This window comes from Tamandua tetradactyla, chromosome 21 (assembly GCF_023851605.1).
Source record: "Tamandua tetradactyla isolate mTamTet1 chromosome 21, mTamTet1.pri, whole genome shotgun sequence".
NCBI lineage: Eukaryota > Metazoa > Chordata > Mammalia > Pilosa > Myrmecophagidae > Tamandua > Tamandua tetradactyla.
In genome coordinates, this window is record NC_135347.1 from 48,257,003 (window position 1) to 48,269,080 (window position 12,078).

Consider the following 12,078-nt stretch of genomic DNA (forward strand, 5'->3'; position numbering starts at 1 on the left):
CATGCAAACTGATCCAACTCCTCTGCAGGGGAATTTAACAATATCTAAGAAGACAAAATATGCATTAGCAATTACACATCCAGGAATTTATCCTTTATATAAATTTATAACAAGACAAAAATATACAGGAATATTGCTTGAACTGCAAAATACAGGAAACACCTTAAAGGCCCATACACAGGAGTATGGCTGAAAAATGACAAATCTACACAATAGAGTATCATTACCTATCAAAAAAAGAAAAAAAAAAAGAGAAAGATCTTTATGAACTTATAAGAAGTGATCCAGAATATGTGGTCAAGTGAAAATAGCAAAACAACAAAAAAAGAGAATTCAGTGTACTATCCTTCTGCATAGAGGGAATATGAGAAAATATTGATGCATCTACTCATTTGTGCAAGTGGAATGCAGGACACATAAGCAAGAAGCTAATAAGCTTAGTTACTGAGAGGGGCTGGTTGGAAATGGAGTGGAGAAAGCAAAGAGGTGAGAACAAGGTAATAGGGATGAGGGGAGAATGGCATGTCTCTGAATATACTTTTCCTACATGGCTCTGATTTTTGGTAACTGCTAACATACCAAAAAAGTAAACAATTAATTATTATCAGGTAAAATGTGTGACCAATCAAAAGTGGAATACAGACACTGAAAGAGATGGAGAAGAAAAAACATGCTAAGTTTGGAAAAATCAAGTTTTGAGTGTATACTATCAGGATAATGAAAAAAGAAAAATCCATAAATACTGTACTATATTTAAAATTTTGTTTTTTATAGGGATATGAATTAGCAATTCTGAAACTACCTTACATGTATAGAAAGAATTGAGCAAATAAGTAAATATATTGCAGATAATGAAAGCCAGATTTTGGACTGTTAGAGAAAGTTACAAATAAGAAAGGAGAAAAGGCTGGAATAAAATAATAAATCTGTGATGCTGGATAGCACTCACAGCTTTTAACGTGTACAGATGCAGAAATGAATAGACATATATACGCACATAAGTATATACATGTATTTCATATATAAATATGTGCATATATATATATAAATATATATATATATCCATTAAATCCATTATAAGGCAGATTGCAATTATTATTTCCTATTTATAAAGGAAAATCCGAGAACAAAACAATTGAGTAAGCTGTCTACAGTCTAACAGCTAGTAAGTTACGGAGCTGGGTTTAGTCAAGCTAAAATTCTATACTCTTAAATATGCTCTGTTACCAACTAACACAGAACAATGGTAGCTAAGTGAAATAGAGTTCTACACGGTTCTAACAAAAACGGTGCATCAAAAAAGATTAATGAGACAGATAAAAGGCATCTAGATTGGAAAGGATGAAGTAAAACTGTCTCTATTCACAGATAAGATGATCTTGGGATATAGAAAATACAAGGATCTCAAAAAATCTACTATCATTAATAAATAAATTCAGCAAGGTATAGGATACAAAGTTCAGTATGTAAAAATCAACTCTATTTCTATACACTGGCAACGAACATTTCAAAAGGGAAATTAAGAAAAAGTACTCTATTCCCAATACCATCAAGGAAAATAAATGAGAAATATATTTTTATAAGAAGTACAAAACATATTCTGAAAACTATAAAACATGGTTGAAAAAAATCCAAATCAATGATAAAACATACCATATTCATGGATTACAAGGGTAGCACTGTTAAGATGGCAATACCTCAGTAAGTGATCTACAGCCAAGGCAAGCACTAGCAGAACACCACGTGGATCAAATAAATATAATAGCTAAAACTTTTAGAAGAAAACAGAGAGAAATCTTCAGTACAACGGAATTGGCAATCAAGTCTTAGATATTACTAAGCATGAGCAAAAAAGAAAAAGTAAATAAACTGAACTTCATCAAAACTAAAAATGTTTGTGCATCAAAGGACGCCATCAAGACAGTGAAAAGACAATACATAGAATGGAAAAATATTTGTAGATCATGTTTGATAAGAGACTTGTAACTAGAATATACAAAGAACTCTTACAACTCAATAATAAAAAGCAATCCATAAAATATATTGGGTAGATGGAAATACTAATGGTCAATGAGAGGGAGGGGCAAAGGGGTATGGTATGTATGAGGTTTTTTTCTTTCTTTTTATTTCTTTTTCTGGAGTGATGCAAATGTTCTAAGAAATGATCATGGTGATAAATATACAACTATTTGATGATATTGTGAGCCATTGATTGTACACAGAATGGAATGTTCATACGTTAAGAGTGTTTGTGTCTGTATGTCGTTTTGTCAATAAAAATATTTTTTAAAAAAAGATAACCCAATTTTTAAAATGGGCAAAGGATATGAATAGACATTTCTCCATAAAAATCTCCCTCTATCTCCTCTATCTGGTTTTCAATGCCTTCTAAAACATTCTATCTGTTGTAACACAAAATTCTGGGCTAAGGATTCTTATATCAAACAAGGTATTGTCTTTAACATCCTAGGGAGTCACCTCTAGTCTCAAGGGAACTGAGTACTTTCCAATGGGAGTACCACCCTTTAAAAGTCAGAAGTGAGGTTTGTAGGGCAGGCAAAAGCCCCAGCTATCCTAATTAGAGTAAACTGAGCCTGTGAAAACTGGAAGACCCCAAGAACACAGGCCCTCTGGTTCTTGGCTCACTCACAACAACGTTTTTAGGACCAGCTCCTCACTCTTTTTCTCTCTGGGTCCTTCCATCTCTTTGTCTGCTACTATGTCTTGAGTCTCAGTATGTTCTACTAATAGGTCTCTTAAAGGTGTCGCTCAGTGTAAGAAGAAAGCATTAGCTGGGGAGAAGAGGCAGTGGGGGGTGCATTCGCATTCTTAAAAAGTCTGCTCTGTAAGGAACAGAAAGCACCACATTCCTGGCCCTGTCTTACAATATGTCCATACCTAGCCCCTTCTGACTGCCTGAAAAGCATATTAAGCCACATTCTTGAAAGGAGCCTGCTTTCCTTGTGGCATGTTCTTTTCTTTTAGCTCAATCATGGCAAAACTTGAGAAATGCCCTCCCTAAAATTTCTCTGTCTATGGCAGGTCGTTTCTATTTTCTTAAGCAGTAAGCTAAGAGCACAGACACCCAGGAAGATGAGTGGCACAGCTCAGCAGCTTCAGGATGGTACCAGGCTATCCATTTCCTGAGTCTTTGAGGACCCTCGGGATGCGTGGGGATAGGAAGCCTGATCCAAGGAGCCCAAGGGATGAGCGCCAGAAACAGCAGCCCAGCAACCTGGGATGCTAGACACCAATAGGGACATTTGCCTTTTTCTTCTCTCTATTCCTTAGAAATGGGTAGTGCTCCCACTCTACTGCAAGTAGAAATGGGTAGTGCCCCTAGTTTTAATACGGCCTAGCCTCAATATCGCCTGGAGGAAGGTCAACACTGGTCCACGAATAGGACCTCAGGTATAACCCTATCTTCCAATTACATCTCTTTTGTAAGAGGAAGGGAAAGTGGCAAAAAAAAAAAATTTCCTTATGCACCGCATTTATAGCCTTCTATCAGGACAAATCTATGAAGGGCTCTTGCAAATTATATTAAGCCCAGGAGAACTGTCAAAAACTTCTTCCTCATGACTCTTTTTCACAAAAGGGAGCAAATATTTTAAATAAACCTCCTCTAAATAGTTATACCCACCCCCCTAGAATCCTCATTTAGTATAGTCCGTAAAAAAAAAAAAAAGCAAGGAAAGTAGTAAAAAATCCCCTACACCTAAATATTTATTGCTATCTATCAAGACAAGGAACTAAAAAGGACTTAAGGCTTGTATTATGCCCACATCTCAATTTATATTAAGGAAATATTATTTTTTAATTATTATTTTAATAATAATTTTCCTTTAATTATTTCCTTATTAAAGGAAAAAAACTGTTTGTCAAAAGGCATGAAAAATATGCCATCAAGCAAGTTAATTGTAATAAGCTAAGGAAAATCCTCAGGAGAAACAGGAAAACCCAGCTCTGTTCCAGGGGAGACTAGTGGGAGCCTTAAGCAGTTATTAATGGGGCCAGCAGTGGCAGAATTCTCACCTGCCGCACTGGAGACCTGAGTTCGTTTCCCCGTGCCTGCCCATGCAAAAAAATATATATACATACATTAAAAAAAAAAAGTTACTAACGAAAGCCCAGGTTCCTGGGAAGATGAGATTTTGCTGGGCACCCATTTCATCAGCCAGCTGACCCTGACATTCAGAGAAAGCTGCAAAAACTCTCCATGGGCTCACAAATTCCCATTAGTTACTTATTAGAAACTGCTTTCTCTGTCTCTAATAATCAAAACAAAGCCAAGGAGGAAGAGAAGATAAAGAGAGACAAGCAAAAGACCTCAGAACAGGCTCTGAGCTGAGAAGGCTCAATTTATTGCACTCGCTGTTAACAGCACCCTGTCTTCTCGAGGTCACCCAAATCACGGCTCCAAGTCAAAGGCCTTGCTTCAACTGGGAATCAAAAGGCCACTTGCAAAGAGGGTGCCAGGAATCTCAAAACAACTTTCAACCTTGGGAGCCAGGAGGACCATGCCCAGACGCCACGACCAAGGGCTTTGTGCCAGGATCTGTACTGTCTCCTGACGGAGGACAGGACAGCCTCTGGAGCCCCTGCTCATGGCAAGTGAAGAAGGCTGAGGGTGCCCAAGGAAGCTTATGGCTCTGCTGACTTCACATAGGATCAACTTAGAGAAGCCTTAGGTGACCCTCGATGGGACAGGTAAAATTATTAATTTCTTAAAAAACACTGGAACCACTCTGTCTTACATTGCCACTCTGGGCCTGCCTCCACTCAGACTTGACTAGTTATGGGAGTTGACAGTAAAGCCAAAACTAAAATCGTCACTACCCCTCTCCTTTGTGGGCTCAGGTACATTCTAGCGTTCCATCAATTTCTCATTGTCCCTGAATGCCCCACTTCCTTCTAAGGAGAGATCCTTCTTCACTCTCTGGGGACCACCTTGAGACTATTGCTGCAGGGATATTTCTTGGCTGGCTGATAACATCAGTCAGTTGATTGCATCTGTGGCTGATGACATCTGGTGTGACCCACAATGAGATGATCCAATCAGTTGGAGGCTTTTATGGGAGAAGAGAGACTCTTTCACTGCTTCTTCAGCCAATGAGCCTCTCCTTTGAAGTCTGTCCAGGCCCTTCATCAGAGCAGCCAGCTTCACAGCCTGTCCCATGGATTTGGGACTCTTCCATTCCCACAGCTACATGAGACACCTTTATAAATTATATTTACAGATCTCTCCTGTTGGTTCTGTTTCTCTTGAGAACCCTGACAAACACATCCTCTCATTTTGTTCTTCTTTTTTAGGATGCTTTTTTAGCTATTCAGGGTCCCTTTCCCTTCCAGATGAATTTGGTACCTAGCTTTTCCAAGTACTCAATTGAGGTTGGTAGAATTCTGATTGGTACTACATTGAATCTGTAGATCAATTTGGGTAGAACCAACATATTAACTACATTTAACCTTATCCATGGGCAGGGAATGTCTTCCCATCTATTTGGATCTTTGATTTCTTTCAACAATTTGTTATGTAGTTTTCTGGGTACAAGTCATTTACATTCCTAGTTTAAGTTCATTCCTAGATACTTGATTCTTTTGAATGCTACTTTGAATGGATTTTTTTCCTTAATTGACTATTCAGTTAGGTCTTTGCTTATGTATAGAAACATAACTGATTTTTCCACATTAATTTTATATCCCATCACCTTCCTGAACTGTTTATTAGAGTAAGCAACTTTGTTGTAGATTTCTCAGGATTTTCCTCATATAGTATCATGTTATCTGCAAATAGTAAAACTTTTACTTTTTCCTTTACAATTTGGACACCTTTTATTTCTTTTTCCTGCCTGATTGCTCTGGGTAGGGCTACTTTTAATGTTGAATAATAGTCATGACAGAGGACATCCTTGTTTCATTCTCAATTGCAATGAGACAGCTCTCAGTGTCTCATCACTGAGTACGATGCTGCTATGGGTTTTTCATATACGCCCTTTACCATATTGAGGAAATGGCCTTTGATTTCTACCTTTTGAAGTGTTTTATCAGAAAAGGATACTGAATTTCATTTAATGCTTTTCCAACATCACTCAAGATGATCATGTGATTTTTCCCTTTCAATTTGTTAATGTGCTGTATTACATTAATTGATAATCTTATGTTGAACCATCCTTGCATTCCTGGTATAAACTCCACTTGGTCGTGGTGTAAAATTCTTTTAATGTGTTGTTGGATTAGATTTGCTAGCATTTTGTTGAGAATTTTTGCATGTGTGTTCATTAGGGAGATTGGCCTGCAGTTTTCCTTTTTCATAGCATCCTTACCCAGTTTTGGCATTAAAATGATATTAGCTTCATAAAATGTAGGTAGTTGTCATGGTCAGGTTCATTTCTCAACTTGGTCAGGTGGTGGTACATGTTTGTCTGGTTGGGCAAGTGCTGGCCTGTCTGCTGCTATGGGAACATTTCATGGAATTAAATCATGATCATATATCCACAGCTGATTCCATCTGTAATCAGCCAAGGGGACTGTCTTCTTTAATGAGCGATGCTTAATCTAATCACTGGAAGCCTTTTAAGGAGGATTCAGAAGAGACGGGCTCTCTTCCTGCTTTGAACAGTGAGTCTCTCCTGTGGAGTTTGTCCAAACCCTCCATCAAAATCGTCAGCTTCACAGCCTGCCCTATGGATTTTGGACTCTATGTTCCCACAGTCATGTGAGACACTTTTATAAATTTTATATTTATGAATATTTCCTGTTGATTCTGTTTCTCTAGAGAACCCTAACTAATACAGTACTGTTCCTTTTTCCTCAAGTTTTTGGAAAAGTCTGAACAGGAATGGTGTTAGTTCTTTTTGGAATGTTTGATTAAATTCCCCTGTGAAGCCATCAAGCCCTGGGCTTTTCTTTGTAGAAAGATTTTTGATGGCTGATTGAATCTCTTCACTTATGATTGGTTTGTTGAGATCTTCTATTTCTTCTTGAGTCAGTGTACCTTGTCTGTGTGTTTCCAGGAATTTGTTCATTTCATCTAAATTGACTAGTTTGTTGGTGTATAGCTGTCCATAGTATCCTCTTATAGATATATTTTTTTATTTCTTCAGGGTCTGTGTTAATGGCCCCACCTTTCATTTCTGATTTTGTTTATTTGCATCCTTTCTCTTTTTTCTTTGTCAGCCTTGCTAGTGTTCCAGTTTTACTGATTTTCTCAAAGAACCAGCTTTTGGTTTTATTGATTCTTTCTATTCTTCTTTTGTTCTCTCATTCATTTAACTCTGATTTAATCTTTGTAATTTCTCTTCTTTTTTCTTTGGGGTTAGTTTGCTGTTATTTCTCAAGTTCCTCCAGGTAAACAGTTAAGTCCTCAATTTTTGCTCTTTCTTCTTTTTTAATACAGACATTTAGGGCAATAAATTTCCCTCTTAGCACAACCTCTGCTGCATCCCATATGTTCTGATGCATTGTATTTCCGTTTTCTTTCGTCTCTATATAGCTATCAATTTCTCTAGCCATTTCTTCTTTGACCAACTGGTTGTTTAAGTTCTCTATATCTTTGTTGATTCTCCATCTGGTTGTTCTATCTATAGAGCAGAATGGTGTTTGCAGTCTCCTACTATTATTGTTGAAACGTCTATCACTCCCTTCAGTTTTGTCAATGTTTGTCATATGTTCTTTGTAGCTCCTTGATTGGGAGTATAAACATTTATGATTGTTATTTCTTCTTGGCGAATTGTCCTTTATTGGTATATAGTGTCCCTCTTTGTCTCTTATGATGTCTTTACAGTTAAAGTATTTTGTCTGATATTAGTATATGTACTCCTGCTTTCTTTTGGTTACAGCTTGCATTGGAACATCTTTTTCCTTCCTTTCATTTTTAATCTATTTGTATTCTTGTGTCTAAGATGAGTCTCTTGTAAGTAGCATATAGCTGGATTATATTCCTTAATCCATTCTACCAATCTGTATCTTTTAATTGGTAAGTTTAGTCCATTAACATTCAAAGGTATTACTGTAAAGGCATTTCTTGAATCCACCATCTTATCCTTTGGATTTTATTTTTCAGATCTATATATTTATATTTTACTCTTTCTCTTTGTATCCTTAAAGTTACCCTTAGTGGTACTCTTCAATCTGTCCCCTCCTCCAGACCTCCTTCTCCTGTCTTTTTTTTTTTCAGCCTGCAGAATTCCCTTTAATATTTCTTGTAGAGCCAAATTTGTTGACAAATTCCCTCAGCATCTGTTTATCTGTGAAAATTTTATCTCTCTTTCAGTTTTCTTTTTTTTTTTCTTAACATGGGCAAGCACTGGGAAACAAACCCAGGTCTCCAGCATGGCAGGCAAGAATTCTGCTATTGAGCCACCGTTGCCCACCCTCTCCCACAGTTTTGAAGGACAATTCTGTCGAGTACAGAATTCTTGGCTATAAGTCTTTCTTTTTCATGATCTTAAATATATCATACCACTGTCACCTGGGGAAGGAACTGCTTTCAAGGTGCTGCCTAGTTTCCCAGCCCAGCATAAATCGCAGTTTCCTAGACTTTCCCACTACCCCATGGCCGACACTGTTGGCACACATGAGGGGTATTTAGGCCTCCATAAGTTCTAAGGACCCAGAGTGAGGGACAGGCACTCTGAGGCTCACAAGCATTGAGGCCTACCAATGGGAAGCCTGTGAGTGGTTCCCCCTGCCTCTGACACTCAGAGCTGACCCTGTCTTCATCAATAGCATAGCCAGAGACATCTATACTCCCACAAATAGGGTCTATGACCCACTGACAGCTTAAAACAATGACAGAAGATGGCCCCTTGGCCCAAATTTCCTTAAGATTAAGAGGAATTAGAAGTCTCTGAAGAAGAAATGATGCAGGGTTAGAATTAGGGCAGTGGCTGGCTAAGCAAAGGACAAACTCCAAAAAGCAGCCAGGTCTCAAGGAGAAAGATATCTCTGAGAAGAACAGCAATAAACAGCATCTGGAACCAAGGGACTCCCAACTAAGTAAGCCATCTACGGAGAAGGGTGGAACCAACCAACCAACCCAAATGCACTATCTGCCACCCTGGAGAAAAGGAAGGGTAGGAGAAAGAGCCCCAAACAAGGAAGGGGGAAGAGGAGTAAATAAAGCTAATCTATAAAAGTAATAGCCCCACATTGCCTCTTGCCTCTCTCCTTCCTAACCTGTCTTTGTGAGAGTGCCCACATGTCCTATTATATATGTTCTCAATAAGTTTTCTATCTGCTTTAAAAAAAAAATAAATGTGTGAGATCACATCATTGCTGGCCTCTCCCTCACCCATTTTCCTGGGCCTGTGCTCTCATTGTGTGTCCCTGGTACTATTCCAGAAAGAGCACAGTAATCCTTATGCATATAGGGGGTGCCTGTATTTCAGTGCCAGTCTATGAGGCGGTAGCCTGTAGGAGAAAACCACAACACCGATCTTTCCCTTGGCCAGAATGTACTCTGCAAGCTGAAGCAACTCAGAGACAAGTAAAGCAGCAAAAAGAAACAAAGAAAGTGATGTAGCCTGGGCAAACAAACAGGGACTTCAAGACATAGAGGGCATGAAGGGGAGCATATTCCATAGGGACAGAGGGGAACTTGCATCCCTCTAATTAGGGGAAATACCAGGACGAAGAGCACATGCCCAAGATAAGGGGCACACTCAGAAAAGACAGAGAGGAGCCTGTGCTTGTGCCCTAGTCTGATCCTCTCGGTAGGAGGGATGAACTCTGAGAGAGAGCACAGAACCAATCTGCAAAGACTATGGAAAGTTTTTTGTTGTTGTTGGACTGCTAGTTATTCTTAGCTCCTGGCACACAAAGAAATTTCTGTCATATCACAACCTAGATACAAACCTAAGGAACAGACAGCTCATGGAATAAACTCCAGAAATAACCATTAAAACATTATAATATACAGGGTACAACACAAGTTTTACAAGACAAACAAAGAAAAGAGAAGTGATGGCCCATCCAAAGGAACAAGATAAAACTTCCAGAAACCATCAACAAAGAAGACCACACTTTGAACATACCAAAAAAAGACTTCAAAAAAAATAGTTTTCAGTATACTGAAAGAACTAAAAGAAAATATGGAGAAAGAACAAAAGAATACCAGGAAAATGATAAATGAACAAAATGAGACTCTCAATAAGAAGACAGAAATTATTAAAAAAAAAAAAACAATATTGGAGTCAGACATCACAACAACTGAAATAAAAAATGCCTTATAGAATTTAACAGCAGAATAGAGCTAGTAGAAGAATCAGCAAACTCAAAGATAAGACAACTGAAATTATTCAGGCTGAGGAGTAGAAAGAGAAGGGAATGTAGAAGAGTGAACAGAGCCTGAAACCGGTGACCTTGTGTTAGGAAAAAATTTATTAGACATGATCCCTAAAGCAAGTCCAAAGAAGAAAAATTTTACTTTCTCCTCTTCTCCTACAAACTGAAAGAACATATTCCCAAATCACATATCTGATAAAGGACTTGTATCTAGAATACAGAAAGAACTTCTTCAAATCAATAATAAGAAAACAAACAACCCAATAAAAATATCCACAGTCTCTGAATGGACAGTTCTGTAAAGAAGATGCTTTATTTCGGTGTAGTTTACATATAATAAAATGCACCTATGTTAAGCATACAATTTTCATCTCTTCGGACAGTTCCCTCTTACCTCTTTATAGATAGTCTCTAACTACCCTCATTTTCCCAGTCTCTCTTTCCACACCTCTATGCCCCAGGCTATATGCAACCAATGAAATACTCTGTCACTAAAGACAGGCTTTAGCTGTTTAAGAATTTCACATAAATGGATCCATACACTGGGTGCTCTTGTATATAACTTCATTTGCACAGTGTGTTTTTGAGATTCATTATTATGTGTTAAGTATCAGAATCCAAAGTATCTACTCTCTCCTTTTTAGATAATGATGAAAACCTTCTTGGCACAGAACTTGCAGCTAAAGACCTTATTTCACAGATTCCCTTGCAGGTAGGTATAGCCATGTGATTAAATTCTGGACATTAGGATGTCAGCAAAATAATGTAAGCAATTCTGTGATGATGACCTTAAAGAGAAGGCACAGGTTCTTTACTTTAATTTGTTCCTGTTGCCTGTAAGATGAAACTAATAGTGAGAGCTAGAATAGCCATATTGGGCCATGAGGTAAAAACTACCTATTAAACATGGTAAAGCAACATGATCAAAGGATCCTGGATCTCTAACACCACAAAGTCAATGTGTCAAGCCAGGACTGCCTACTTGAATTTTTACATCGGAGAAAAACAGTTCTCCCTGCTCTTTTAAGTTAAAATTTTCCAATTTATATACTAAGCCAAAATTAAAAGGGAGAGGAGTTATGGGAGATGTATTAGTTAGGGTTCTCTAGAGAAACAGAATCAACAGGGAACACTCGCAAATATAAAATTTATAAAAGTGTCTCACGTGACCATGGGAACGCAGAGTCCAAAATCCGCAGGGCAGGCTGTGAAGCCGAAGATTCCGATGGAAGGTCTGGACGAACTCCACAGGAGAGGCTCGCCAGCCAAAACAGGAAGAGCCTGTCTCTTCTGAATCCTCCTTACAAGGCTTTCAGTGATTAGATTGAACATCACTCATTGCAGAAGACACTCCCCTTGGCTGATTACAAATGGAATCAGCTGTGGATGCAGCTGACATGACCATGATTTAATTCTATGAAATGTCCTCATTGCAACAGACAAGGCAACACTTGCCCAACTAGCACTTGGCCAAGTTGACACATGAACCTGACCATGACAGGAGAGAAGAGGCAAAGGAAAGAGTAGACTTTACTATGGTTCGAAAAGAGACCTATAGCCAATTCTAGTTTGTTTGTTTTTTAAAAAAAAAATTACCATGTTTCATTTTGCTGCAAACTCTTATGGCTTTCCTTTACTAGGGCAATTTTTTGAAATAAAAGACAAGTATTTTTAGACCTGGATAAATATAAGAAAACATTTTAAAATTTTATAGTTGAGTAAACAAAGACAAGAGCAAGTTAAATATTAGCCTGAGTTACTCGCAGCAAAAAATAAATTGTGGCTCATAAA

General features: G+C 38.0%; 1 protein-coding gene across 12 annotated transcripts in view; it reads right to left on the reverse strand.

The window, feature by feature from the left end:
• Positions 1-12,078, reverse strand: part of LOC143665614 (DNA repair protein XRCC4-like) — a 283,083-nt gene that overhangs the window by 218,925 nt on the left and 52,080 nt on the right. Inside the window, exon 1 of one of the 12 annotated variants that reach the window (XM_077139217.1) lies at positions 11,458-11,973. The exons of the other annotated variants lie outside the window; for them this stretch is intronic. Within the exon in view, the coding sequence (XP_076995332.1) occupies positions 11,458-11,619 (162 nt within the window). The 5' untranslated portion in view covers positions 11,620-11,973. Of the gene's footprint in view, positions 1-11,457; positions 11,974-12,078 lie in introns of those variants that run through there. 12 annotated transcript variants of the gene reach the window in all.